The sequence below is a fragment of the Trichechus manatus genome, unplaced genomic scaffold (genome assembly GCF_000243295.1).
Source record: "Trichechus manatus latirostris isolate Lorelei unplaced genomic scaffold, TriManLat1.0 scaffold00123, whole genome shotgun sequence".
Taxonomy (NCBI): domain Eukaryota; kingdom Metazoa; phylum Chordata; class Mammalia; order Sirenia; family Trichechidae; genus Trichechus; species Trichechus manatus.
The window spans coordinates 477,448-505,281 of record NW_004444059.1 but is presented as its reverse complement, the minus strand read 5'-3'; the positions used below and the strand labels follow the sequence as shown (position 1 = coordinate 505,281).

Sequence of the window (27,834 nt, the reverse complement as noted above, 5' to 3'; positions counted from 1 at the left end):
TTTAAGTTCCTTGTAAATGTTTCATATACAGGAAGGAAGTGTTTGTTGATTAATTGAGTGAATGCCAAGAGAAGGCAGTAAAAGAATAGAGTCCCTACTGATTCTGCTTGCACACTTGTTAACAAATGCTTCTGGCAGTGTGGGGGCTAGAGAATCACAACAGTGTGGCACAGATTGGAATGTACACCAACTCAAATGACACAAAAAAACTGTGCGTGTGTGTGTGGATTAGAAGAATCTACCAGCCAGTTGATGGACGTACTTATGAACAGGTTCTGACTGGTTAGGTTACTGAGCTGCAGAGAATCATGTCTTTGTCCCAAAAAGGATACCAAAGCTGGATATCTAGATTCAGTTTAGAAGGGAGGGAAAAAACATTGGGATTTTTGCAGGTCAGGAGTGTTGACTTTGGCATTTTAGGACTTGGATTCAAATCTCAGCTTTCTATGAGTACTAGCTTTGTGCCCTTGATTTCCTTAAGCTTCAGTTTCCAAATCTGTAAAATGGAGGCCATTCCAGGGTTGTGGATAGGAATGAATGAGTTGATATTTGACAAGCACTTAACATAGTGTCTAACCCCACAATAAGCATTCAAAGAAATGCTTGCTTGTTGCTGGTGTTATTATTATTCCCCAGATTGCCCTGGCAAGGAAAGGTCTTAGCAAAGGCAGAGTTTCTTGAGGGGAAGGGAAAGGGGTATCTTGAACTCCATTAACATTGAAGGCAGTAATTGGGGGTGGTGAGGCCAGAAGACTTGGGTGAGAGGAGTATTCTAGATTCAGAGAAAAGCCTAAGAAAAGTACCGTCTTGTATCTTTAGATAGATGTCAGTTATGTGGATTCCAGGTCTGCTTTTCTTAGGGGTCACTTCTCCCTCTCTTCTTTCTTTCTTCCTCTTTGCAGGTATGAATGCTGCTGTCAGGGCTGTGGTTCGAGTTGGTATCTTTACCGGTGCCCGTGTCTTCTTTGTCCATGAGGTTGGTTCTCTATGTTTTTCTCCATCATTCTTCCTCTGTTTTCTTCTTAATCTCCCCCTTCTCCACTTTCTCTTCCCTTACTCATCTCCCAGTTACGATGCTATGTCTGTTTTGTCTTGGCTTCCTATCTCCATTCCTCCCCACTCTTGGTTCCAATAATGATGCTGGGATCCAGAAATCTGCAAACTGAGTCCTCACATTGTTCAGTTTAAAGGAAAAAATAACTCTCTGTCTTTTCTCCACCTCCCCCAGAACAGAGAGAGAAACTGAAATGAGTTGGTATTTTATAGCAAATTAGTATATCCAGGGATAGAGCCCAAGGAGAGAAGAGTCTCATAATATTTCTGTAGTTTGCCTACCTTTCCGAGGTTCTAACCCTTCTTTGCTCTTGTCTCTCACTTCCCTCTCACGCTTCTCCCACTCTTTTGTAAGGCCTATCTGCCTTTCTTCTGTCAAGTTTTATAGTCTCAAATTAAGTCACATTTCTCTCCCTCCCTCTCTTCTTCCCTCCAATATACCCTTCTCTCTTTCCTCAGTTGTTCTCAAGACCATCTGTTATCTAGTTCCTCTGGAAATCGATTGGGGGAAATGGGATGAGCCATAAATAAAAGTAATTAAGATTAAATATTAGGAAGGATATCCTTATGCTTCAAGAATAGGAGAAACTAGAACAGAGTATTGAAAAAGTTGGCATCTCCTTCCTTGTACATTGTTAAATATGATGGTCTCAGGAGTGTCCAGAATCAGTAACGGGAGGAAGTGACTTGATTCTCAGAGAACCTTTTCCCAGGGATCCTATCTTAATCTGGGAGTTTAGGGGGAAACCTAGCAGAGGCTGAACCGGTATAATATGCCCTACAGGGTTATCAAGGCCTGGTGGATGGTGGAGAGCACATCAGGGAAGCCACCTGGGAGAGTGTTTCAATGATGCTTCAGCTGGTATGTTCCAGAGGACTCCTGTCCCATAACTGTCGTGTCCTTGTTTTACCCCACTTTAGTTTGGGCTCATGGTCTCCCAAATTCCCTGTCATGTGGTTTGATGTGAAGGGATTTAGTGACAAACTAGAGGCTGTGTTTGCCCTTTACTCTTTGCATTTGACAACATCACCCTGGTTTCCTTGGGGTTGGGGACAGTGGTCATGTGATAGTGTCCAAAATGGTTTGCTCTTTATAGAAAGGTCATAGGCAAGACTTTGGGAACTAGCACAAGACTTTGGGTAAGCAGGTCTTATTCTGGGGTCACGGGGAACGTCTGGCCCTGAAAATATCCCTACCAGAGGACTGGAGCCAGAGCCAGTTCTCATGTGATGGAGATGAGGTGACTTGAAACCAGACCATTTAGGGGCAGGCGCAGCCAAGGCAGTCCTTCAGAGTTTCAAAAAAAAAAAATCCTAGAAACTGCTACTTTCCTGAACTTGTTCCAGACTTCGTATATATAGATGGATACAGATATTTAGATTTATATCTACTGTGGGTTAGCCCAACAGAAATATACCCATTTGCTGATTTACTGAAACATCTACCAATTACATATGTATCCCCATTCTTCACCTCAGTCCCCCAAAGATCCATGGGAGGAAATGTAATGTCCAGCTCTGTTATGCCTGGTGAAGGCTGTACACAGGCTCAGGTGCCTGCCATAAAGTGTTCTGAGAATAAGCGAGAATTAGCCACCAATGCCCCAGAGTTATAGGTGCCCAGGAGCTTGTGTGATTTGTGCAGACCCCAAATATACTGTCTCTTACGGGTATCTGTAAGCCCCTGGGAATTCAAGGCTTTCTGTACCCAGAGCTATTTTTCCTAGGAATACCTAGACATTGTAGCTTCTTCCACTAAGACCACAGACCCCAAGGAGGAAAGAGGGAGAAAGATTGGCAGTGCTTGGTTATAGCTTGTGAAAACACAGTGTGTTAGAAAGGAAAAAAATAATACCAAGCACATTGGAGTGAACTCTTAATAATAGTTTGGACACAATCCATAATGCCAGGCCACTAGGGAGACTTTCCAAAGACTCAAGTCGCTGCTACTTCTTACGCTTGTGAGATGATATGAAAAATGGAGATTATTCCTGAAGCCAACAGATATGTGTGTATTCCCTTTTTCTGTTTGAAGATAATCACTGATGACAAAGCCTTTAAAGAAATGATTTGGATCTTAGCAGTCTCCTAAGAGGTGTAGCAGGATATGGGAATGACCCTCTGATGTCTCTGCTGACATCATTTCCCTTTACTTTGCAAGGGACAAGTGACTTACAGATATCAGGGAACTTTCTAGGCAGCCACATGGTTATGTCAGCCCATCACAGCGTTGGGATAGAGGAAATCTTAGCATGTTGAGCCTAAATATGGCTGTGTCATCTGAGGAGCTGACTTCTGCCTCTTTCCCAAAGGGAGGCACAGTGATTGGAAGTGCCCGATGCAAAGACTTTCGGGAGCGAGAGGGACGACTCCGAGCTGCCCACAACCTGGTGAAGCTTGGGATCACCAACCTGTGTGTCATTGGGGGTGATGGCAGCCTCACTGGGGCTGACACTTTCCGTTCTGAGTGGAGCGACTTGTTGAGTGATCTCCAGAAAACAGGTGAGACATTGTTTGAGTCAGTGTTGCTCATTTGTGCATGCATTTGTGTGCACACTCGTACACACATGCACATGCGCACACACACCCTTTACCTCCCCTTGGAGCAAGACATTACCCGATAAAACCCGTTGCCATCAAGTTGATTCCGACTCATAGTGACCCTATGGGACAGAGTAGAATTGCTCCATAGGGTTTCCCAGGCTGTAATCTTTATGGAAGCAGACTGCCACATCTTTCTCCCACAGAGCAGCTGGTGGGTTCGAACCTGTGACCTTTCCATTAGCAGCTGAGTGCTTAACCACTGTGCCACCAGGGTTCCTTATGAGTAAGACATTACCCAGATACAGATAGGCAGTCTTTGTCCTCCCTTGTGCCATTGCTTGTATTTCCCATTGGCTACGGTTTCTTCTCTCTCTAGTAATCTGCTCTGTAGGCACACCGGATCCTAAACCAATGGCTCCTGGTTTGCTTTCCATTATCAGGTAAGATCACAGAAGAGGAGGCTAAGAAGTCCAGCTACCTGAACATCGTGGGTCTTGTTGGCTCTATTGACAATGACTTCTGTGGCACTGACATGACCATTGGCACTGACTCTGCCCTGCACCGGATCATGGAGATCGTAGATGCCATCACTACCACTGCTCAGAGGTAAAGGGGCATGGGGGAGGCAGCAGAGGAGGATGGGAGCTGGGGCTGTCTAAAGTATTGGGGACTAGAGAAGATTAGTGTTTGAGCCATGGTGACTGTAATGACCATGACCATTTTTCTGGGACTAGAACACGTTTTAGCTAGTAATTATCCTGAGAGCACTGAAATTTCTCTGCCCCCTAAATGCTATAAGAATTTTTGTCTCTTGTCACTGGTAAGTTGACTATTAGAATAGTTCTGAGGTCTTTAATACCTGTGGGAACCCTAAATGATCAGTGTCCACACTGAGACAAATCCATGGAGCCCAGATTCTGAGCCACCATTTGCAACACATATCTTAGAGATTGTAGATACCATCACTACTTCTCAGAGGTAGGGGGACTTAGGGGTGGCAGTGTAGGAGGATGGGAGGAGGACAGGATAACAATTTACCCTACGGTGATCCTAGAGGATTCCAGTTTAGTCTGGTCCTCTCTTCTTCACTTCTTTTCCCTTTTTCCCCTTCCCTGACTCATCCCTCCCTGGAATAGCCTCCACATGGCTATGTTTTCCCAGGCTAAAGTGTCTCCCCTAGGTCCTTCTGGTCCCTCAGGAAACCTGCTGAAAAGTCTAGCAGCATAAATGCATCTCTGAGACAGTTAGTTGGCCTAGATGTGCTTGATCCTGGCCGCAGGAACGCTTGCACTGTGTGAGTCCTGTGTCTGTCTTTTGTAGCCACCAGCGGACGTTTGTGTTAGAAGTGATGGGCCGGCACTGTGGGTAAGAGCCCCATCTTGACTCACTTATTGCATGGGCCCAGCCTCCTCCTGTTTCCCACAGAGTCCAGAGAGGTCTGTCAGTGGTAGCCAATCTGTAGGCATACCTGTTCCTCTTGTGCTGTCCCATTCCTCTGTCCCCACTCTGCCTGCCTTGTATATGCACACGTGCATGTCTGTGCATGCACAAAAGAACAGTAGTGTTCTGAGACTGGAAGCCACTGTGGCAGGTGAGGATGAATAAAGGGGCTCTTCAGGGCTGGAATCTCACTGAAAGGCCCTAGTGCTCTCACCTTCATCCCAAGAATGAAATGGAGGATCTCAGACCTCTGGGGGCTAGGGAACTTGTTGGATCTGGGTGAGGCTATTTGTGGAGTGTAGCCCCTAGCATGATGCTTCTGGCTCTCATCTCAGATACCTGGCCCTTGTCACCTCTCTCTCGTGTGGAGCCGACTGGGTTTTTATTCCTGAATGTCCACCGGATGATGACTGGGAAGAACACCTTTGCCGCCGTCTCAGCGAGGTACTGACATTTTATTTTGTCCTTATCCATCAGTTTTATTCCTTTGACCATTTTTCCCTTTGTTCTTGACCAGACAAGGACCCGTGGTTCTCGTCTTAACATCATCATTGTGGCTGAGGGTGCGATTGACAGGAATGGGCAACCAATCACCTCAGAAAACATCAAGAATGTTAGTATGAATGAAACCAGAGAGTCTTCAGACACTGTACCCACCCTGGGCCCATTCACTAGTGATTTCTGAGTCTCCTGCTGTTGCATTTCCCCCAGTCCCTCTGCACATCTCTCCCAGGCTCCCCATCCCCTCGATTGCTTCCACTCAGAAATCATTAGAAGGCAAGAGGCTAAGCATCCATGGTTTATCTACATCCCTGCTTATTTTCACCCCTTGACTCTGTCTTTCCCTCTCTTGGTCCCATCAGCTAGTGGTAAAGCGTCTGGGATATGACACCCGGGTGACTGTTTTGGGGCACGTGCAGCGGGGTGGGACACCATCGGCCTTCGACCGGATCCTGGTAAGTCATGGAGCCCTGTGGCCCTCCCGCCTTAGACCCCTCAGCTTTACTGTCCTTCCCCGGCAGGATTGCACTTCCCTAGCACAGGGGCTTAAACCACTGGTCATGCCACCCCTCCACCAGCCTCTGGACTGCGGTGGCTCTTGACCCGTTCCCATACACTCGGGAGTCCTCTTCAGTCACAAAATATGATGGGAAACTATATTTTCCCCTAATAATGAAGTCTGATATCTTAGACCTCTGAACATCCATGAAATTATTAAGCTGTAGCCTCAGACACTCAAGTTTGAACTCCCTTATCCTGTTTTTTGGTTTGCCAAAAAACCAAACCCGTTGTTGTCCAGTCGATTCCAACTCATAGCAACCCTATAGGACAGAGTAGAACTGCCCCATGGGGTTTCCAAGGAGTGGCTGGGGGATTCAAACTGCCATCCTTTTGGTTAGCAGCTGTAGCTCTTAACCGTTCTGCCACCAGGGCTCCATTTTATAAATAGGAAGGGAATATTATTAAGCCTCAGTAATCCCCTTGTTTACTATGGTGGGCACATTTCTCTGGAACCAGCAGAATCTTTGGGGTTCTCATGGCAAGAGAAGGAAGAGTTACTAAGCTGTAGGTGAAATCTGGGTGGGACAGCAAAGCTCAGTAAGTTCTTGGCTACAGTCCTTCAATGTGGAACTCAACCCTGGAATTTGGAAAGGGCCTAGAGTGCCCTGTGTCTCCAAGGCTGAGCCAAGATGGGGGACCTGAGCCCAATTGTCTTTGCCCCCTGGTCTCCTGCAGGGCAGCCGGATGGGTGTGGAAGCAGTGATGGCTCTTTTAGAGGGGACTCCAGACACCCCAGCCTGTGTGGTGAGCCTCTCTGGTAACCAGGCCGTGCGCCTGCCCCTCATGGAGTGTGTCCAGATGGTAAGTACTGATTCCACCTCGTTCCTCACAGCCCAAAGGCCCTGCCTCTAAACTGGAGCTCTTGGGGCATGAGACCAGCTTCTAAGGCCACTGAGACAGGAGCAGATGGGAAGGCAGCGTGGTTTGTAAGACACATATGGGGAAAGAACACAGTGGGCTTTGCATGAGAGCCGTAACCTCTTAGCCTGTCTCCTCATCTGTAAAATGTTTCTAAAGAAGATGGGAGACTCTACATTCTCCCTAATAGTGAGACTCAACATCTCTTAATATCCAATCTCCCACCCTCGGTTTTAACCTTCTTATGTCTTTATTAGAAGAGAAATATAATATCCCTCCTAACTTTATTAAAAGCAGGGGAGTATTATTAAGATCTGGTTGGGCAGTATCTGTCTCTCCATGATTTCTACATTGAACATGTTTCTGTGAACCAAAATAAGGTTACTAATACTCACCTTGAGGTTATTCTAAGGATTGGAGAGAATACATATATAGAGGCGCTGATGCGGTACTTAGAAAATGTTGAGTGCTCAGGAAGTGGTGGCTATTGTTATAGAATAATCACTCCTTTGATGCCACAGAGTGAACATGTGGCTGGGAGCCAGTGTGTCTGGCCTGATTCTCAGCTGGTCTGAGTGCTCCCCTCACTCTCTCTCAGAGACTCGAGAGTCCCAACGGCCTACGGCCAAGACAACCTCCAGCTTATGCTTGGAAATGTATCTCAGAGGCCTCAAAGCTAAAGCACTGACTCAGCAGAGATCAGTGCTTGGGAATCTCATCTCCAGGATCAGCCTTCCTTCTTCACTGGCTTATCCGCAGGGTCTTCTTCATTTTCTCATTACTTTAGAGGCCCCTTTGAGGCTGGAGACCTGGGTGTGAAATAGAGGAAGCTGCTATACACCTGTGAGCCCTCCTCCACCCTGCCCGTAACTCTAATAGCCTTGAGTCAGCCCTTTGCTTTTGCTGCTTGTTACTTAGAAAATTAAGGAAAAGCAAGATGCTTGGCCTCCTGTGACAGTGTGGGACATAGGAAAGGTGAGGGCAGGATGGGCAGGCTCCAGCCAAGCCCAAAGAGGCACCGAGTCTGACCCCGGGATGGGAATCCAGCTGTGCAGAGCCCTGCCCTGGAGTCATGACGGGTGCTGTCTTCCTCCCGCAGACCAAGGACGTGACCAGGGCCATGAATGAGAAGAAATTTGATGAAGCCTTAAAGCTGAGAGGCCGGTGAGGAAATCACTGGGAAGCTCGCTAGCTACAGAAATCAAATGCCAGAATGAAGCCAAAAAGCAATAGATCTCCTTGGGGTTCTACTTTTGCAAGAAGAGGAAGAGTTACCTAGACCCAAAATAGGAGCTTCTGCTCCTTCCTCTTATTGTCTCTGCAACAGTTTCTTCCTCAAAAAAATTAGCTGTGAGGTGACCAGGAGGCTCAGTGCTTCTCAGGCATGATGTCCCAGGAATCAGCCTGTTATAATCTGTTATTTCTATATGAGAACCCCAGCTAGAGAAGTTTCTCTAGGCAAGGGACAGTCTCTTGTGCTGAGTACAATGTCTGGGAGGAGAGTGCTTAGGGGGGGTTGGTGATTTAGTGGCCCCTGTGCAGCCCCAGTTAGGCCCTGACAGGTTTGCTCTATGGAACTTCAAGCTGGGAGCTGCTGGCGGTGGGGAACGGCCTAAAGACACTTCTTTCTCTACTCTTTCTTTACAGGAGCTTCATGAACAACTGGGAGGTATACAAGCTTCTGGCTCACATCAGGCCTCCCATGTCTAAGGTACTGGCAACTTGCCCTATCCCCTGGCACTTCCCTTCCTCATCTCCTTTGGTGAAGTGTTTCCCCCAATCCATGCAAACTACAGCCTTGCCATCTTCTTTGCCGCATAATAATCTTCAATGCTGAATCCCTGACCTGACTAAGATAATTTTTTTCTTGGCCATCCCAGATACCAGCCCCACGTTGTTAGTGTGCCATGGAAGTGTCTAACACAAGACCCATGTCCAATTCAGGGCTGGTGAGGCAAGATAGCATGTAAGGAATGGGAGAGAGGGCTTATGTATTTTTTCCTCTGGGAAAATCTGGGAGTAATCACATTTGAGTGTATCTACGCCACCTCTTCCAGTGGCTTAGCAGCTCTCACTATTTAGTGTATATCAGAATCATCTGGGATCATTTTCCTTCTGCCTGAGGAACTCCCTTTTGTATAGTTTTTAGTATGAATCTGCTGGCAATAAATTCTATCTGCACTTGTTTGTCTAAATATACCTTGATTTTTCCTTCATTTTTTGCAACAGATCTCTTCTTGGTTGTTCATTAAATATGCAGATTCCTGGCCCCCTCCTTCAGAGATTATGATTCAGATCTGGGGCCAGGAATCTGCTGGTTTAATAAGCTCCCCAGATGGATTCTGATGGAAGTGGTCCAAGGATCACGCTTTGGGAAACACCAGTCTGGGAAGTCTTGTATTCATTATATGATGATGATGTCTGGGATCAGGGACAGCAGCTTTATTTATTGATTTGTGCTAAAGAATTTTGCTTCCACAGTAAGAGGTTGCAAGTGATGCTCGTGTTTCCTGGGAGAGGGGTGTGTGTTGTCCAAGGCAGATATCCTGATCCCAGGACAATAGGGAACTCGGAGTTCTGCCTCCCTTACTCCCCCACTGGAGTTTCTGCCCCTCTCTTTCCCCTGCTCCCTGTTTCCTGCCTTCCAGGCTTTTTCACACACCATTGCAGTGATGAACGTGGGGGCCCCGGCTGCGGGCATGAATGCCGCTGTCCGCTCCACTGTGAGAATTGGCCTCATCCAGGGCAACCGTGTGCTGGTCGTGCATGATGGCTTTGAGGGCCTGGCCAAGGGTCAGGTATGGAGAATACAAGGGGAGGAGGGCACATGTTCTGGGGCCACAGAGCAGTCATAGGAGCATGTGTGTAGCAGGGGTGACCTGTCTATTCTTTTCCTTTCCCCTGTCCTTCACTACCTCTCCTTTCTCGGGGTTCAGGTAGTAGTAGATATTTAATTTTAGGGCAGTAGGAATAGGCAGAAGCTCTGGATGAATGAACCCTTGGAGTGCAAACAAAGCTCTTTCTCAGCTTAGCACAGCACCTGGCAGAAGTAGGTGCCTAATATTTGTGGATGAGTGTAAGGGTGGGAAAAGTTTGATGAGGTGGGGAAAAGCAGATACCTGGGGTCATTCTCCCACCCAGGTGGGAGTTAAGGGGTAGGGTCAGAATCCAAAAGTGGCGTCAGTCCCACACAGGCCTCCTGGTGCTTTGGCCGTGAGGGAGACCTGGGTCACCTTTCCCTGCAGATTGAGGAAGCTGGCTGGAGCTATGTTGGGGGCTGGACTGGGCAAGGTGGTTCTAAACTTGGGACCAAAAGGTAAGTGACATTATAGAGGGCCTCCTCCCTATCACCCCTTAAAGGTGTCCCTTGGAATATAGGCATCAGCTCGTTAGGTCAGCGTCTGCTTCTATCATCGCTGTTGTCTGAGCCCTCTACCCCCAGGCCCACAGTTGCTTGATCTAGAGCAGACATGCCCATCCAAACATCTTTTAGCATCTCTGGCAACTTAAAGCCCTGGTGTATCCTTGGACAGGAGTGAGAAGAAAGGGAGCACAAGTCAAGAAATGATAAACAAAGCACCTTCTAACTCTAGCTTTTGTCTCCCTCAATTTTGCCATCTCCTCCCCTAATTCCATATCCCCCACCCCCTGCCCACCGCCTGCTGAACCAGGACTCTACCCAAGAAGAGCTTCGAAAAGATCAGTGCCAACATAACAAAGTTTAACATTCATGGCCTAGTCATCATCGGGGGCTTTGAGGTGAGTGCCCACCACTCCTTCCTCTCTCTCCCCCACCTTCCCTTCTCTCTCTAGTCAGTGTCTCTCTGCTCTCTTCCTCTTCTCAGGCTTACACTGGGGGCCTGGAGCTGATGGAGGGCAGGAAGCAGTATGACGAGCTCTGCATCCCGTTTGTGGTCATTCCTGCTACAGTCTCTAACAACGTCCCTGGCTCAGACTTCACTGTTGGGGCCGACACAGCACTCAATACTATTTGCATGGTGAGAGCCCACCACCATTTCCCCTCCCCTTTGCCCAGGACTATAATCCCAGGCCTGAGTTTGGTGGGCTACTTTTTTTGTACTAACTAAGTAGCGACGTTTGAAAAATGCTTCTTAAGTCCAGGCATGTATTCAGACTATTTAACCACACATGTGGTATTCATTCTCCTTAGCTTGTGAGTCCTCTAACCTAGAAGTGCACTGGTACTCTGCATACCAAATGTTTTTTTTTTTTCCTTCTTGAGATCATATAACCTAATTCCCTACTGTGAGCAACAGAAAGGTTAGGTACAACTTCCTTCCCAGAAGAGATGTTCCTCAGTGGGTTGGGAAACATGCCTTCTGGCCTTGAGTGCAAGAACTTGGTAAGGTTTAGGGTCCCTACCAGGCTGGGGACAATATAGTTCAGAGTTGGGTTAATGGCAAGGGCCAGAGAAGTGACAAGAATTTGACCCCTACCCCATCTATCTAACTCTGACTCACTGTCTTTGCAGACCTGTGATCGCATTAAGCAGTCAGCAGCAGGCACCAAGCGGCGGGTGTTTATCATTGAGACGATGGGTGGCTACTGTGGCTACCTCGCCACCATGGCAGGATTGGCAGCTGGGGCCGATGCAGCCTACATTTTTGAGGATCCCTTCACCATTCGAGACCTGCAGGTAGAGGGCCACCCAGAGCCTGCTAGCTGGCCCGGTCGTTGCTCACTGTACCCACACTGGCCTGGGCTGGGAGAGCTCCAGATGAGGACAGAGCTGACTATCTGTAGGGTCCTGTGAGGAGACTCGAAAAAGTACCACGCAGGCCTTCTCCTGTGTGCCCTCGCATACATAACCGGAGCTGCTGCTGTTTGAGTGCTCTTTTTGAGTCAGGCGGCGTGCTGCTAAGCCCTTTATGTGCATTTTATCTTTGCAACAGACGTGCAAGGGAGATATTATCACCATTTTACAGATGAAGATAGTTTAGAGAGGTTAAAAAGCTTCTCTGTACTCCTAAGTCCGTAGGTGATGTAACTGATTGAGAGCCTGTGATCTTTCTACTCTGTCATGCCACCCCTCCTGATTTCCCTAGCTAAAAAAGCTACATTCTTCTCATCCCGTTTTCTTTTAATTAATATTTTATTATATTTTCGTGAAAGTGTACACAGCAAAACAGGTTTCCATTCAACAATTTCTACACATATTGTTCAGTGACATTGCTTACATTCTTTTTTTTCTTTCCTGTTATTGCACAGGGTTTATTTGTTTTACAAAAGTAGAATAACTATAACAACAGCAACACTAATCTACCATGGCTGACGTGGTCAGTGTTTCATCCGTATCACCTGGGATCTTGGTATCTTTTTTTTTTTTTATTTAAATTTTGTTGTTGTTGAGAATATATATAGCTAAATATACACCAGTTCGATCATTTCTACATGTACAGTTAAGTGACATTGATTATCATTCCATTTTTGAGGGAGATATCCTTTTACCTCAGGGGTGGGGCTCTGACTTATTTCACAGAAGGACCACAGGATCCTTATTTTCCAAGATCCCGGTTCTCTGGAGGAGGAAGGAGCCACAAAGTGTTGGGGCAGCAGGCTGAGGGAACTTCCTAATCTGAGAATCCAGCCAGCCCCTGCCAGCAACGGAGGGTGGGAGTCTGTCTCCTTCACCCCTAACTCAAAGCCCAAATGATGAGAAGGAACATATTCTACCAGATGAATCACTGCTTTGCATGCAGGCAACTCATTGAAAGGCTTCCACTGTGAACAGTCAGTTCTCTGAGGGAAGGGGAGAAAGCCCTGGAAAAGGAGGTTGGAGAGGGAGTGGCTAGGGCGTGACGACTGACAACAGTTACCATGATGGTCTCTGACTTTCCCTCTTCCAATTCTGCCTGTCTTATTTGGAGTCTTGGTTTTATACTGAACTTCTTAAAGGGATTAAGCAGAGCTCAGGCCCAGGATTGTAAACAGCTCCCTTCCACACCCTGCTCCCCTCCTGGAGAGGCCTGATGTGGAAGAGAGATTTATGCCTTTGCCTGCCCTTTTCTACCCCCCAGGTAGACTTAGGATTTGCTGTTTCATTTTCAGGCCAATGTTGAGCATCTGGTGCAAAAGATGAAAACAACTGTGAAAAGGGGCCTGGTGTTAAGGTACGTCATCTATTGTTTGTTCCTAAGGGAAGAAAATAAAAATCAGACCTTGGCCCAAACCTATAGAATGGATCGTGGCTGGGACACCCCGAGGAATCTGTAGATGCAAAGGGAGGGGGCAGCCTATCCCTTGGGCCCCACAAGAGACAGAAAAGGGAAGAACAAAGAGCCACAAAGACTGAGGGGAGCGGAGAGATGGGGAGATAACTGAAGTGACGGGCTTTTTGTCTGTACTTGGCAGGAATGAGAAGTGCAATGAGAACTATACCACTGACTTCATCTTCAACCTGTACTCTGAAGAGGGAAAGGGCATCTTCGATAGCAGGAAGAATGTGCTTGGCCACATGCAGCAGGTAGGGAGACGTACCTGGTCATGCCCTTCTCTAGGCGACCATAGCCCTGAGCAGCCATCGAGGTGCCTGCTGGCCTTCTCTAGTTTGCTGGAGGCTGTCATGGCCGCCACGGAGAACGGGCCTACAATCTCTCGGCACCATAGAATCAAAACATCTTTATCCTAGAAATGAGATGATGTGGTCCATCTTCTTCAGTGAGGGCAGAGTTTCTCAACCTCAGCACTGTTGATATTTGAGGCTGGGTAGTTCTTTGTTGGCGGAAGCTGTCTTGTGCATTGTAGGTTAGTTTAGCAGCACCCCTGGAATCTACTACCCACTAGATGCCAGTAGCACCCTCCCCCAGTTGAAACAAAAATGTCTCCAGGCATTGTCACACGTTCCCTGGCGGACAAGACTGTCTCCAGTTTAGAACCACTGATTTAGATGTTGAAAAATGAGTCCTATAGAGGAGAAATAATTTTTCCAGGGTCACTGGTCAAGTCAGGGCCAGAATAAGGCTAGTGCATTGCTCTTTCAGCCGCACCATGCTTTCGTAAGAAACTTACCGAATGAGTACAGGTACCTTTCTGGTGTTGAGCTCCATCTCACAAACTGGAATTCTTTCCTATCACTCATTTTCAATCCCTACCCAAGGTAGGCCTCACTCATAGGTGGCACTAGTGGTGTGAGGCCCTCCCCCAGCTGATACCTCTTAAGCACGGACCTTTCCCTACCCCCAAATGAATTCCCAATGTCTCAGTTTGAACGAGCTTATCAGATATTTTCTAATTAAAAAATTGTGAGAGGTCACAGGTACCTCTCATTGTTGAATGGGAGAAGAAGGGAAACAGGAGAGGAGGCCCTGCAGGAATAGGGTATTATTGGATAAGGTATGAATACCTATTTCCTAGTTTTCTTTCCCTCCTACATTTTCTGATTCAAAGAAAATCTGTAGAAATGGTTAAGCACTTGACTACTAACCGAAAGGTTGGCAATTTGAGCTCACCCAGAGGTGCCTCAGAAGACAGGCCTGGCGATCTGCTTCAGAAAGGTCACCGCCTTGAAAACCCTGTGGAGCATTTCTACTCTGCACCCATGGGGTCACAGTGAGTTGGAATTGCCTTGACAGCAACTAACTACAACAACCAAGCTCAGCCAGACTGGGCCACAAGGAACGCTTCTGTGTCATCAATGATGGTGATGGACAAAAGCTGCTAGGCTAAAGAGGGCAGGGAATTGGCTAGTGGCCAATAAGACAAAAAGAGAATGAACAAGATTTGGCAGCTATAGAGCTAGGAGAGGAAACTGTGGGAGCCATCACCTGCTTTATCTTAACTAATTACTCTTACTACCACATAAATGGTCACATGCGCTGGGCCCGCTCACCTTGGCTCCAGTACCACGTCAGTGACCCTTTCACACTTACAGACTTCTGGATTCCTGCTTCCGGCTATAAACCTAGCCTCACTCTTTCTTTTTTCTCTGTGTATCTCTGCTGCCACTTCATTAGAGTTCTTCCCCCTGTAACTTTTACGGTTCTTTTTCCAGGGTGGGAGCCCAACTCCGTTTGACAGGAATTTTGCCACTAAGATGGGAGCCAAGGCTATGAACTGGATTTCTGGGAAAATCAAAGAGAGTTATCGTAATGGTAGGTGGAGGGAGAGGGGGAGCCCCCCATAGAAGCTGGCTCCCCAATATAGAAGCTGATGGGTCATCCCCTTCTTGCAGGGCGGGTCTTTGCCAACAGTCCAGACTCAGGCTGTGTTCTGGGAATGCGTAAGAGGGCCCTGGTCTTTCAACCAGTGACTGAGCTGCAGGACCAAACGGATTTTGAGTGAGTACATCTACTTCCTACAGAGGTTCCCTCCCTGATTGTTTCAAGGTCTGCTCTCCTCAACCTCTTCACTATCTTCAGTTCTTTTCTCTTAGGAGTAACACCTGTTGTCTAACCCACTTCAGTTCTGATGCCCTTACCCTAAATGAGTCACTTCTGCCCAACTTTTCCCATAAGCCGTTGGTAGAAGATGATTGGGGTGCTAAAGATTATATCATCATCCTGCCCTCATACCTCTGTAGGCATCGCATCCCCAAGGAACAGTGGTGGCTGAAGCTGAGGCCCATCCTGAAAATCTTAGCCAAGTATGAGATTGACTTGGACACCTCAGATCACGCCCACCTGGAGCATATCAGTCAAAAGCGGTCTGGGGAAACACCCGTCTAAACCTCTTTGAAGTGAAGGGAGTGGATTATCTGATCATGGTCAGCGCACCCCTTGGTAGCTCCAAGTCCACATATTCTCCGTGAATGTAGCTCATTTTTTATTAAGTTTCCTTTCATTCTGTAACTTCAGCCATGATCAGCTCTGGCCAGGAGCAGGGGCAGTGGGTGGTGAGTGGAAGTTCCCTTTAGGTAGAATTTCTCATGACTTCTACCCCAACTTCAAGTGTCATGTAAGACTGAGCTCTGGTGTCACTGCGAGATTTCAGTTACTCACAAGTTTCCTAAAAATAAGCTTTATTTATTTCTTTGTTTGTGATAATAAAGAGTCTTGGTTCCTTACTACTTTTACTACAGTGACAAGCTGTAGCTACACTAATAAATGCCAACTCGTTAACTGTGCTTTTGGTTCTCTTAAGTTATCATTTTCACAAGTAAGATGCGATACCACCAGCCCCTTGCACCAGCCTGTGCCCGGACAGAATACGTGGGAAAATGCAGTTCATTGATCACCTCGTGTACTTCTCTCTACCTCTCAGATTATTTTTCTGCAGCATCTCTTGGCTCTTTATAGAGTCCCAGCACACAGTACACTGGTCCTCATCCTCATCCTGCACTAGTCCCTCCTACATCACTCACAGCCAGGAGGACTTTCCAGTCTCTCTTAAGCATAAAGTCGTGTATCACCTCATGACCATATAGCTGCTACCCAGGGTTGCTTTTTTCCAGCCATCCCAAGATCTCTGTTCCTTCTCTACCAACCCAGGGTGCTTCCTTCTCAACTTTTCCCCTGTACTCCTACCTAGATGAAAGTCAGACTCCATTTGACAGAACCTGTGTAGGGAAAGAGAGACGTTTTGAAAGTCTGGAAAGTAGCAACACCTAGCCCTGGATCTGGTTTGGTGCGTTGGGTGGAATATTACTTGGGAAAGATGCCAGTTCTTACTCAGCTGCCACTAGTCTTCTGTTTCATTAACAGCTACTTCTTCCTCCTCATGACTGAAGTGATTATTATAATACAGGTGTTCCTAGGAATCAGGACCATAGATTTGACAGGACCCTGAACTGACTGGATGGCGCCCTGTTTTAATGTTCAGCTTAACCTCCAATACCCAGATCCTGGCTCTCAGCACAGGCACACACATTCGTCCCAGTGCAGTTTCCTTATTTGCCTGATGAAGCAGAAAGGAGGTTCAAGAAATTACAAGGGATAGGAAAACCAAAAACCAAACCCGTTGCCGTTAAGTCAATTCTGACTCATAGCCACGCTATAGGACAGAGCAGAACTGCCTCTAGGGATTCCAAAGCTATAATCTTTAGGAAGCCGACTGCCACATCTTTCTCCCATGGAGCACGCTGGTGAGTTCAAACTGCCAGCCTTTCGGTTAGCAGCTGAACGCTTAACCAACCACTGAGACACCAGGGCTCCTCATAAGGGGCAGAGGAAGGGATTATCCCAGCCCACCACTTTTGCTGGCTGCCCAAAGTATGCATATTACTGCCCTACCCTAAAAACAGTTCTGAATAGTGACTGAGAAGGCTTATTGTCAGATTCGGTAATTAAAGCAGCCAAATGCTCTTTGAACGATTCTTTAAGGGGAAGAGGAATTAAGAATAAATATCAAGCACTGTGTTAGGCATTTTACATGTTATCACCGAATTCTCAAAACAGCTTCATGAGGAGGAGGGTGACAGCCCCATTTCAGAGATGAGAACACTGGGGTTTAGGGTGGCTAAATAATATGTGCTAGGTCTTACAGTCTTTACCAGAGCTGGGACTCACTCAGTTCTGACTTCATTTCCCCTGCCTCTCCTCCTTACTATGCTACATCAAATTCAAAACTACAAGGGCTATGAAAACAAAGTGAAAGGGAAAGTTTAGGCATTTCTCCAGATCTGGGACATAACATTTAAGTGCTATCTGCTATTAATTTATAGGTTCTCGTTCCCATCTTTACTCCTAGAGCTGTATGTTTAAGAAAATGATGGTGAGGGAAGGGATGGCTGGGTGGAATGCTAATCACAAAGGAAAAACATCACTTTGTAAAGAGTAAGAAATTTATGATCATACTACAATCAGGAAAAAAAAAAGTGAAGACATCACGAAAACAAGAACCTACCAAGGAGAATGCCATTTCCTCAGAGTGAAAAAGATACATGAAATTGTTTAAACTCTTAAGTGGAGGTGAAACAGAATTTATCAGCCACAAACTGCATGGGTGATTAATGAGAAAAGAGTCTCTTCCCACGTGGACAAAATATTTTCCTCTCCAGAACATTAATAGTGTCTATGATGAGAAATGAGATAGCACCTTAACAGTGGTTCTCAAACCTAGTCTGAATATTAGAATCACCTGGGGTGCCTTTGGACACACACTCTCTCTCCCCCCCCACCCCCACCCCGGTGGCATAGCATTTAAGAGCTACAGCTGCTAACCAAAAGGTGAGCAGTTCAAATCCACCAGCTGCTCCTTGGAAACCCTATGGGGCAGTTCTACTCTGTCCTATAGGATCGCTATGAGTCATAATCGACTCGAAGGCAAGGGGTTTTGGGGTGCCTTTAAAAATCCTCATACCCAGGCCCACTTCAGACCAATTAAATCCATCTCTGGAGGTAGGGCTTGTGCCTTAGTATTTTAAAAAGTGCCCTACCTGTTACCTGTTGCCCTCAAGTTGATTCCAACTTATAGTGACCCTATAGGACAGAGTAGAACTGCCCCATAGGGTTTCCAAAGAGCAACTGGTGGATTATGAACTGCCGGGCTTTTGGTCAGCAACCAAGCTCTTAATCACTGTGCCACCAGGGCCTGGCCTAATAAACAGCTAAGTTTGAGAACCACTGACTAATGCAACGGTTCTCCTGGCTAGGCTACAGAGTAGAAGCATCTGGAAATTTTAAAAACCCACCCATGCACCCAAGCCAATCCTAAGAGATTCTGAGACAATTGGCAGGGGAGGAAGTCTTGGTGTTAGTGTTTGTAAAAAGCACGCTTGGTGATTTAATGTGCAGCTGGGGTTGAAAACATAAAAGTAATTCCAAATTGGAGGTGGGGGAAAAAGGAAAGGGAACCTTCTTTACTCTGTCCAAGCCTTTCAGTTCACTCCACCAACGCCCTGAATCACTTGCTAACTGATGAAATGGGTGAAGTTGGGATGGGATGGAAAGCTGCATTGAAGACTGAGGCAGGAATGGAGAAAGTTTGGAGGGGGAAGGGGAGGATCCAGGAAAAAGCAGAAACAGTAGAAATTGCCAAATTTGGTTTTAGAACTATTTATTTCTTCTTTTTTTAAGTGGGCAAAAAACACCAACACCAAAAGGACAAAACCAGACATACTTTTTGAAATTAGCTGTGTCAAGAGATTCCATTCATTTTGCTTGTAGTTCCCAATCAGCTTTAAAAAAAAAAAAAAAAAAGTTCTTCAAATTTGCATACAGGTCATCTTAGATCAATAACAACTTGATCTAGTTTACGAACACGGAAGAGTATTATAACTAAGTATTATTGACTAAAACATATTTTTTGGGTAGATGGGTTGTTTCAAAAGAAGCTCTTATAACTCTTCCCCTACTCCTTCCCCAATCCCCCTCCCTAGTCTTGTATAGATAAATAAAAAGCAAAGTTTCCAAAACAAATGAAAGAAAAATAATTCCAACCTCCTAGCAGAGTGAGCTTTCCATAGGGAATGAAGAAGACCGTTAGGAAAAGGCAGCCCAGCCCATAATTTCTCTCCTGCTAGAGCAAACACTTTATTCTAAGGTGCAAGAAATGCCTGCTAATCCCATTAGAGCAAACTAGCTTTGAGGAAGAAAAAGAGCTACATTAGAAGAAAACGAGAGTTCTTAGGATTGCTTAGAATCTATCTTTTCTAATGGGGGAAAGCAGCCAAGACAATCCTTCTAAAATAACGTTGCTGAACTACTGTAACCCTTGGGCACACCCATGAAAAAGAGGCAAAGACTGCTATCTCCTCTGGTGGGGGGGGCAGTCCCTTCTGAATGCCCCATGATGTGGCACTCCAGGGATGTCGTCAAGCCCGACGCCGAATCAGCGTACCATTTGAGACTGCAGTGTCTTCATCTTTGGGTCATAATTGTTGTTTGCTGGAATTGTGATTCTCTTAAATTTCTTCACAGAATAATTAATATGATTCTAGAGGGATTCTTCTAGAGGGTTAATCATGTCCCCAAGGAAAATCAAACATATTCTTTAAATATTTTTCATCTTCCTACAGAAATTCAGTTGCACTGTTGACTCTTTCCCTAAAGGGGTAAGTGGGGGAGACCTCTCTTTTGCAGAGTGCAATATAGAAAGCTAAGTAAGCAATAAACAGAAAACAAAAGTGAGGGATTTTGTTGTTGTTGTTGTTTTGTTTGGTTGGTTGGTTTGGAGAGGGGAGGTGGTATGGAGGTTATTATTGTGACATGTTGCCTCAAAATCTATAAACCACACAGCAAGAACTGCTTTTCTGGTTTTCCATGCCAAAGAGACAGTACTGCAGGGGAAAACCTTGCCCAGAGTTGCCTACATGGTGGTACAAGCATCTTCTCCATGTTATTCTACAAGTAACAGATATTCCTTCAAAGAAGCTGGCAGTGGAAGGCCCTTCACTGCATCTGGCAGATACTGGAGTCCCAGGCTACGGCGCACAGCATAGCGAGAGAGTGTTTTTAGAGTTCCTGGGGCTGAGCACAGAACAGTCAGTTTTTCACACAGCTGCTGGTCTCTGGCCACTTCTCGTGGCATTGTGCCATTTTTCCTTAATTCAAAGTGTCCAACAGCTCTATGGAGGAGCTCGAAGCAAGAGTCCTCTTTCTCTGTTCCAAGTCCCCTGACTAGCAGAGCCACCAGGCGGGAGATGGGTGTTTGGCCTTTGAGGTTGGTGACCCTGACCTCTGCACCGTAATCAAGAAGAATGCTGACACTCTCAAGATTTCCCTTCATGGCAGCCCAGCTGAGAGGTGTATCATTGTTGTAATCCAGGGCATTGACAGAGGCTCCACTCTCTAGGAGAGCACGTACGCACTCAGCATTGTTCTTAAAGGCTGCCCAGTGAAGTGGGGTATCTCTGTTGCCATCCAGTGCATTGGGGTTTGCACCATACTCCAACAGGACCTCCACACAAGCCTCATCTTTCTCAGCTGCATAGTGGAGGGCTGTTCGGTTGTAACCATCCAGGGCATTTACCTGTAAAGAGGGAGAACTATTACAGTAGATAGACACTGGGAGGGAGATAGGGCAGCAAAGAAGCTGGCATGTATTTACCCACTACCTTTCTTATATAGTATTCTGAACAGGAGGGTCAACAAGTGAGTCCCAGGGAGTCTTGATCAAGACAGAGATACGATAGGAGCTTAGGAGCAAATAGGAAAAGAGCTGTCCCAAAACAATCAACACTCTATTACCGGCATTGATTAGCTGGCCTGCATTATTTAGGATTTTGCTGCTACATTATTTCTCTTATTTAGTGTTCATTAGAATTTCTACTATAGGTCAAGAGATAGAGAATGAGAAGATGAAGTCCTTGTAACACTCTAAAAGGCATTTATCGTACAGCAGCTTGAATGTACTAACCAGAGTAAAGGTTTTGGGTTATTTTACTTATCCTCTCTCTATCCTGTGGCTAATGGCAACCAGGCTAAAAAGTAATGAGGCCAAAGCTGCCCATGTAGCTTCGCTGTGCTCTTTAGCCATACTGAGAAGCTCCAATTGTTAAGCTAAGTCACTCCCTTGGCAGAATACGCTGTGGGTTCACAAGAGAACCTGGATAAAAGCATGTGGAGGGAATAGCACAAATCTTCCAGTACTAGGAAAGCAGCTGGCTTGCTGAGAGTTGGCATCACCTGTAATTTCTGTTGTTAGTTGCCATGGAGTTGGCTTTCGACTCGTGGTGACCCCATGCACAATGGAATGAAATGCTACCCATGCCATCCCCATGAACAGTGGGGATGGGACAGCTGGGATCCACATAGTTCTCATTGGCTGCCTTTTCAGAAGTAGACTGCCAGGCCTTTCTTCCTAGTCTGTCTTAGTCTGGAGGCTCCACTGAAATCTGTTCAGCATCATAACAACACAAGCTTCCAGTGACAGACAGGTGGTGGCTGTCCACGAGGTGCATTGGCTGGGAATCAAACCAGGTCTCCCACATGGAAGGTAAGAATTCTACCACTGAATCACCAGTGTCTCATGCCTAAAATTTTTGAAGGCTACAGCCAAAGATTTCAAATCCTCAAACTAATAAATACTGTATTATCTTCCCCCATAAAATACACTAAAGCAAAACCAAAACATTTGAGTTCAACCTTCTATTTGGCTAAAAACCGCTGTTTTCCTTTTATTGTTGGCATTAATCACTGGCTTTCATTTCAGTGTCACTCACAAAGAAAGAGTTTTTAATCACAAAAGTTACCGAACAGATAACAACAAGTAGAGAACAGCATGGCTGTGTGGAGATGAGAAAGCCAGGTGGCTGGTCCCCTTAGGCCTACCGACCAGTGTGTTTGGGGGCCTGCACACCAGCTTCATGACATGTATGATTCAAATTAGTGCCTCAATAAATAAGCCTTTAAGATTACTCACAAATAGTCAAAACTGCTATTTTATTTATTTAATAAGCACTTTTGGAGCCCTGGTAGCACAGTGGTTAAAAGCTCAGCTGCTAACCAAAAGGTTGGCAGTTTGAATCCACCAGGTGCTCCTTGGAAACCCTGTGGAGCAGTTCTACTCTGTCCTAGAGGGTTGCTATGAGTCGGAATCGACTTGACAGCAACGGGTTTGCATGTCAGTGTTCCAAACACTTTACAACCTTATGCAGAAGGTACCATTATCACTCTCATTTTACAGATGGGGAAACTGAAGCAAAGAAAGGTTTTTAAGTAACTTGTTCAAGGTCACACAGCTAGAAGTGGCAGAGCTGGAATTTCAACCCATGAAGTCTGGCTCCAGAGTCTTCTTTTAACCATTCATTATGCTATGATGCTTCTTGCTAATGCCAAGGGTCTACTTTCAAAAAATTAACCCACGCTTCTATCTTGAGATACATTAGAAAGAAGACAGGAACAAGATATATTACAACAGAAAATAATTCATGGGCAGAAATAGTGTCTAAGTGCCCTAATTCTGAGGAAGGGATTGCCTAATGATATTTATCCCCCAGTGATAGTGGTATTAGGAATGCACGCCTGATAAAACAATAAAAAAAAGCTCAAACCAGTTGCCATTGAGTTGGTTTCGATTCATGGAGACCCCATATGTGTAGAGTAGAACTGCCCTCCATAGGGTCTTCAAGGCTGTGACCTTTCAGAGGCAGATCGCTGGGCCTTTTTCCAAGACACCTCTGGGTAAGTTCAAACCACCAACCTTTCGGTTAGTAGTTGAGTGCTTAACCAATCGTGCCAGCTAGGGACATCAAGCCAGCTGCCATCATGTCGATTCCAACTCATGGTGCCTCCACGTGTGTCAGAGTAAAATTGGACTTTTCAATGGCTGATGTTTTGGAAATAGATCACCAGGACTTTCTTCTGAGGTGCCTCTGGGTAGACTCGAACTACCAACCTTTCGGTTAGCAGCTGAGCATGTTAACCGTTTGTACCACCCAAGGACTCCTACACATCTGATAGTTGGTCTCAAATGGTTTAGATTTAATCAGAGTTGAAAGCCTCTACACTTACAGCCCCTGGACAGTCAACAGGGCATGAGAGGACTAACTGGAAATGTAAACAACTGCCAGAGAGTGAGCTGGAAGGGAAAAGAGAAAACTCCTTCCTGGAGTCAGGAATGCTTAAAGAGAAGAAGAAAGACAAAGGAATGAAATCCTTAGGATCATTTTACATTTTACTTTAATATTGGTTATACTCAATGTTACCATGAGCTAGAAGGTGAAACTGGGGGTGGGTAGAGATGGGAGGAGAGACAGGGAGAGATTCTAAGAAAATATGAAGTTCAAGTTTTAGTGAATCATTAATGTAAAGATGTTAAAAACATTACCTCGGCTCCTTTTTCCAGGAGTAACTCCACACAGTCAGCATCTGACACCATACAGGCACAGTGCAGGGGCTTCAGTGTGCCATGGGTACAGTTCACATCTGCTCCCTATGGGCAGAAGGAGACTTCAATCAGTGTGTTCAGCTCTAGCTCGCTGAGCACGATGAGATTCAGAACTGAGCCCGGGGAGGGAGACTTCTGGTCCTGACAATACCAAAAACACACCACTGGTTCCCAGTTTCCACTTCTATAAATTAAATAAGGTCATAATGCCAATGTCCAAACCTAGAGAATACACTGGAGATAAACGAGAGGAACTGTCTATTCCTTAGATCATGTTATTAGTTTCTCTGTAGGGAAGCCTGCCATATGGCCATCTGGACACCATTGAGGACCTAACCATACATGTAAAAGCAGTGGGAACATTATCACCGGGCAGGAAAGCTGGACCAGCAATCCACTTTCTCTGGCCCCTGTGCTTTGAAAAAGTCAGGAAATTGGGTCTGACAGACTGAGGCCAGGAGAACCAGGAGGGCTTGCTCTTTTTGCCATCCAACAGGTGACCATCACTAGTAGAAGGGTCACCTTAATGCTGTCTGTCTATTTATCAGTATCTTCAAAGAAGCCTCTTGGTATCAGCATTCTCTGCCACCTAGCTCCTTCTGGTGCATCTATTCCAAATCTGGTAAAGGAGATGGAGATGCTACAGTCAGATCAAAGTCACCAAAGGACTCAGAGCTAGAATTAGAATGTGACGAAGTTTCTACTGCTGAGTCTTCTGATGCCACTTTTGCGAGAATGAACAACTCTGTATGATTCTTCCTTCCCACAGTTGTGCCACATAACTGAAGTAGCTACAAAGGTCCAGGCTATAAATAAGGATCTTAAAGTTGTTAAAAAAGAATGTACAGAAGTAACCATCTGGATGTATTTTCTAGTGATCAAAAAATTACCCTGGTAACTTCTCTTCAACAGGAATAATATACAGAATAGGGGATCAAACACCTAGGACACCAGTCATATAGCAGAATTATGAAATAGCAATGGTTAGATATCAGACAGTTAAGTATTAGGTCATAAATTACCATGCATTTTTCTTTTAGGGAGGGACTATATCATCAACAGGAAGTGGTAGCTTTTGTTAAAATAGAAAGCAAGTGAAATCTCTTCATGTAATTATGACCCAGATATGAAGACAAGCTCTCAAGGAAATTGAAAACCACCTCTGCTTTGCTTGCCTCCTTCCTTCCTTAGTACAACATGTATAGAAGACCTTAAGCTTGCTGGATTTCATATATACCATATCCAGACAGATTTTACAAAGAAAATGAGACCAGGATCATCTAGAATATTTCATGAAGAAAAATACTGGGCACACAAAGTGAAAGGGAGAAGGGAAGAGAAGCAAAACATAGGGAAATAAATTTTAACAAACAAGTTAATACATTTAAGGAGAATATAATAACACCTTGTGATCTTGTGCTGAGTCCAAGCTGCAAATCTATAATTGATTAGGATCCCCCAGGAATTTTCCCACTTTACCTCCCTAAAGACTCTAGTGTCAATAATGGCACACTCACCCCTCTGATGAGGTCCTCTACATTATCATGTGGGAAGGAACGGATGGCAGCGATTGTTCGGATTAAGCGCTCTGAGAGAGAGTATTTGCTCTGAATGCTCTGCATAATATACCACATACTGGAACTCATCAAGGCTCAGAGTGTGTTCACATGCTCCAAACTGCCTGAAACAAAGAAGTTTTAGGCATACACAATATCACTGAGCACACCTGTCCTTACGGCTAGGGTTCTCTGAGGCCTTCCCAATACCAAAGCAGATTTCAAGATCATGATTAATTAATATCATTTTTTTCTTAATCAAAAGGAAATAGATATAGATTATAATACACCTTCTCCTCACTTATCGACTATCTCATTATCCAACATTTTGCAATCATGACAACAGTAAAAAATCTACTATCCTACTATTTTGTGCATTAACGACATACATCTGGCAGTAACAAAGTACCCGAGGTGTAAGGCAGGAGTAACTGCTCTGACGGTTAAGGTTATGTGTCCACTTGGCTGGGCCATGATTCTCAGTGGTTTGGCAGTTATGTAATGGGCAATTATGTAATGATGTAACTTGGCAGTTACATACTGTAATTTGGCAGTCATATAATGATGTAATTTGGCAGTTATGTAATGACATAGTCATCCTCCATTTTGTGATCTGATGTGGTCATCCTCCAATTTTGCGTAACACCAATTTCACATAACAACCTGGTCTTTGGAACCTAACCATGTCAATGAGTGAGGAGGGTCTGTAGTTGCTTAGGGAGCTGGGTATCTGGACAAAAATGTTCTGATCCTCAGGACCTCTGTCTATTCTCTTATCTAGTAGTCTAGACAAGACTTCTCCAAGAGGTCCTAAGATCCCATGGAATGCTATGTGGTTACGCACTGACTAGGCTACACAGGGGATTTTTAAAGGGTAAAGATGCCGCAGATATTATTTTCCTCTTCTGAACTTTTGTGTCTTTATTACTGGCACCACTTTTAGGCTACTTATGATATTTGGCCTTAGAGTACAGTTATTACATAAATACTGTTTCTCCATCTAAACTGTGATTGATTGGAGGGCAAGCACCTTGTATTATACTATTTTCCCCAGCCACAGAGTCTCACAAAAAGTACATATTTAATAAATATTGGTTGGTTGACTGACTAAAGGGTATGGAAGTAATTGTTACCTGTGAAAAGAGAGGGAGAATGCTATGGAACAAATGCATCTATGTTACTACTGACAAAGTATCTACAAAATATTTTCAAATGTCTTCAGCAAAGAAAAAAAAGGGAAACATTTGAAATTTTATGAAATAAGGAAGGAAGCAAAAGTACAACTACTCTGGAGTCATCTATATCAAATTAAAGAAAAAAATCCAAGTTCACACCAATGACATATACTTTCAAGTTTTCGGAAAGCAAATTTAAGAGTGCAAATTGAATTAAACATTTTAATAATTGGTTATTTATGACAACTGAGAAATAGATTTTTGCAAATATATTGAAACCACAACATGACAGAGAATTTTAGGATGGAAGAAGAAAATAATGCCATATACTTAAATTCAACTATGATAAAAATTTTGGCTATGTAAGAGATGCTAGTTGGGAACATTTCTATGAAAAAGTACATATGAAAAACTGTAGAGAAAACAGTGTACAGTATCAACTCTCCAGGTATAACTGTTTAGGAATCTGTGTTCTTACTAAACTATAAGCTTCTTGGAGATAAAGACAGTGTTTATTTCCAATAGTGCCTGGCATATGGCAGGACCTCAGTAAATTATATTTGTATTTTTTGAACCAATACAAAGCTTATTACTTTGAATCCTAATAAATTCAATACCTGCAATAACTAAGCACATTATGTATATGATGATTACTAAGGGAATAATTATTTTGGTTATCTCATAATATGTAGTTTTTGCTTTTTTATAATGGAGTTATCCCTTTATATATTATGGGATAAACTACAAGTTCTAATAGCTTCTGTTTTGCTAGTCGGTAGCCATTTATATGTTTAAAAAATAAACAGTACTAATTAATAGAATGAGAGTGAAAAATATTCAACATATATGTATCGATGATTCAAATTGAGCATCCCCCTCCTACTTCATTATGAATGAAGGAGCTTACATGTTTGTTCTCTACATGAATCTCTGAAATCTTCTAGATATTTTAGATTTGGCATCTGTTTTAATGTCTCCAACAGCTAGAGAGAAGGGTCTACATCCTATACTTCTTTGTAACAAAGAAGAAGGAGAAAACAAAGGCAGAGGCGCATTTGAGTCAGTGATTCCAAGAAAGGGGACATCTAAAACTGAAGGCTTGGACCGAAGAGGGTCTTAACCATATGTGGGTGACAGACACCTTACATAATCTGATGGAACAACCTGCACTCATTCTCGAGGCGCTCCTAGACCCAGACTAGGAACCCCTAACTCACCAATGGTCGTCTGCTGCTGCCCCGAAGCTCCCGGTAGAAGAGTGAAACTTCGGGGCAGATTGACAACATTCCCTGTCAGGAAGAAAGGGTCAAGGAAATCTAAACACGACCTCTCTCCGTGCACCTATGCACGGATTGACCCTTTTGGGCCTCTTCCTCTGCTGGGGCTGAAAGCCCTCTCTCCCCCGTTTTTATTGCGACGCT

General features: G+C 44.9%; 2 protein-coding genes across 5 annotated transcripts in view; one reads left to right on the top strand and one right to left on the bottom strand.

Moving 5' to 3' along the window:
* The window catches only part of PFKM (phosphofructokinase, muscle), a 53,370-nt gene extending 37,331 nt beyond the window's left edge, over positions 1-16,039 (top strand). The window contains exons 4-24 of the mRNA XM_023738817.1: positions 903-976; positions 1,838-1,915; positions 3,366-3,555; positions 4,038-4,203; positions 4,918-4,962; positions 5,373-5,481; positions 5,555-5,650; positions 5,901-5,993; positions 6,775-6,900; positions 8,057-8,121; positions 8,605-8,668; positions 9,606-9,755; positions 10,203-10,273; positions 10,629-10,716; positions 10,803-10,955; positions 11,450-11,614; positions 13,027-13,088; positions 13,330-13,441; positions 14,969-15,068; positions 15,149-15,254; positions 15,497-16,039. Of these exons, the coding sequence (XP_023594585.1) occupies positions 903-976; positions 1,838-1,915; positions 3,366-3,555; positions 4,038-4,203; positions 4,918-4,962; positions 5,373-5,481; positions 5,555-5,650; positions 5,901-5,993; positions 6,775-6,900; positions 8,057-8,121; positions 8,605-8,668; positions 9,606-9,755; positions 10,203-10,273; positions 10,629-10,716; positions 10,803-10,955; positions 11,450-11,614; positions 13,027-13,088; positions 13,330-13,441; positions 14,969-15,068; positions 15,149-15,254; positions 15,497-15,641 (2,258 nt within the window). The 3' untranslated portion in view covers positions 15,642-16,039. The remainder of the gene's footprint in view (positions 1-902; positions 977-1,837; positions 1,916-3,365; positions 3,556-4,037; positions 4,204-4,917; positions 4,963-5,372; positions 5,482-5,554; positions 5,651-5,900; positions 5,994-6,774; positions 6,901-8,056; positions 8,122-8,604; positions 8,669-9,605; positions 9,756-10,202; positions 10,274-10,628; positions 10,717-10,802; positions 10,956-11,449; positions 11,615-13,026; positions 13,089-13,329; positions 13,442-14,968; positions 15,069-15,148; positions 15,255-15,496) is intronic.
* Positions 16,040-18,914: 2,875 nt separating this feature from the next.
* Positions 18,915-27,752, bottom strand: ASB8 (ankyrin repeat and SOCS box containing 8). 4 transcript variants are annotated; one of them, XR_002825333.1, is made up of 5 exons: positions 27,631-27,752; positions 25,200-25,363; positions 23,623-23,727; positions 19,693-20,823; positions 18,915-19,030 (listed from the first exon to the last, which is right to left on the bottom strand). XR_002825333.1 is itself a non-coding variant. In XM_004384537.2 (3 exons), exons 1-3 carry the CDS (start codon positions 25,326-25,328, stop codon positions 20,191-20,193), a joined length of 867 nt encoding a protein of 288 aa, XP_004384594.1. In that variant the 5' UTR covers positions 25,329-25,778; the 3' UTR covers positions 19,023-20,190. The 4 variants fall into 4 exon arrangements, 1 of the variants encoding a protein (XP_004384594.1); XR_002825334.1 differs by lacking the exon at positions 27,631-27,752 and adding an exon at positions 24,205-24,301 and having other exon boundaries at positions 25,200-25,319; XR_002825332.1 differs by lacking the exon at positions 27,631-27,752 and having other exon boundaries at positions 25,200-25,778.
* Between the last annotated feature and the right edge of the window lie 82 nt (positions 27,753-27,834).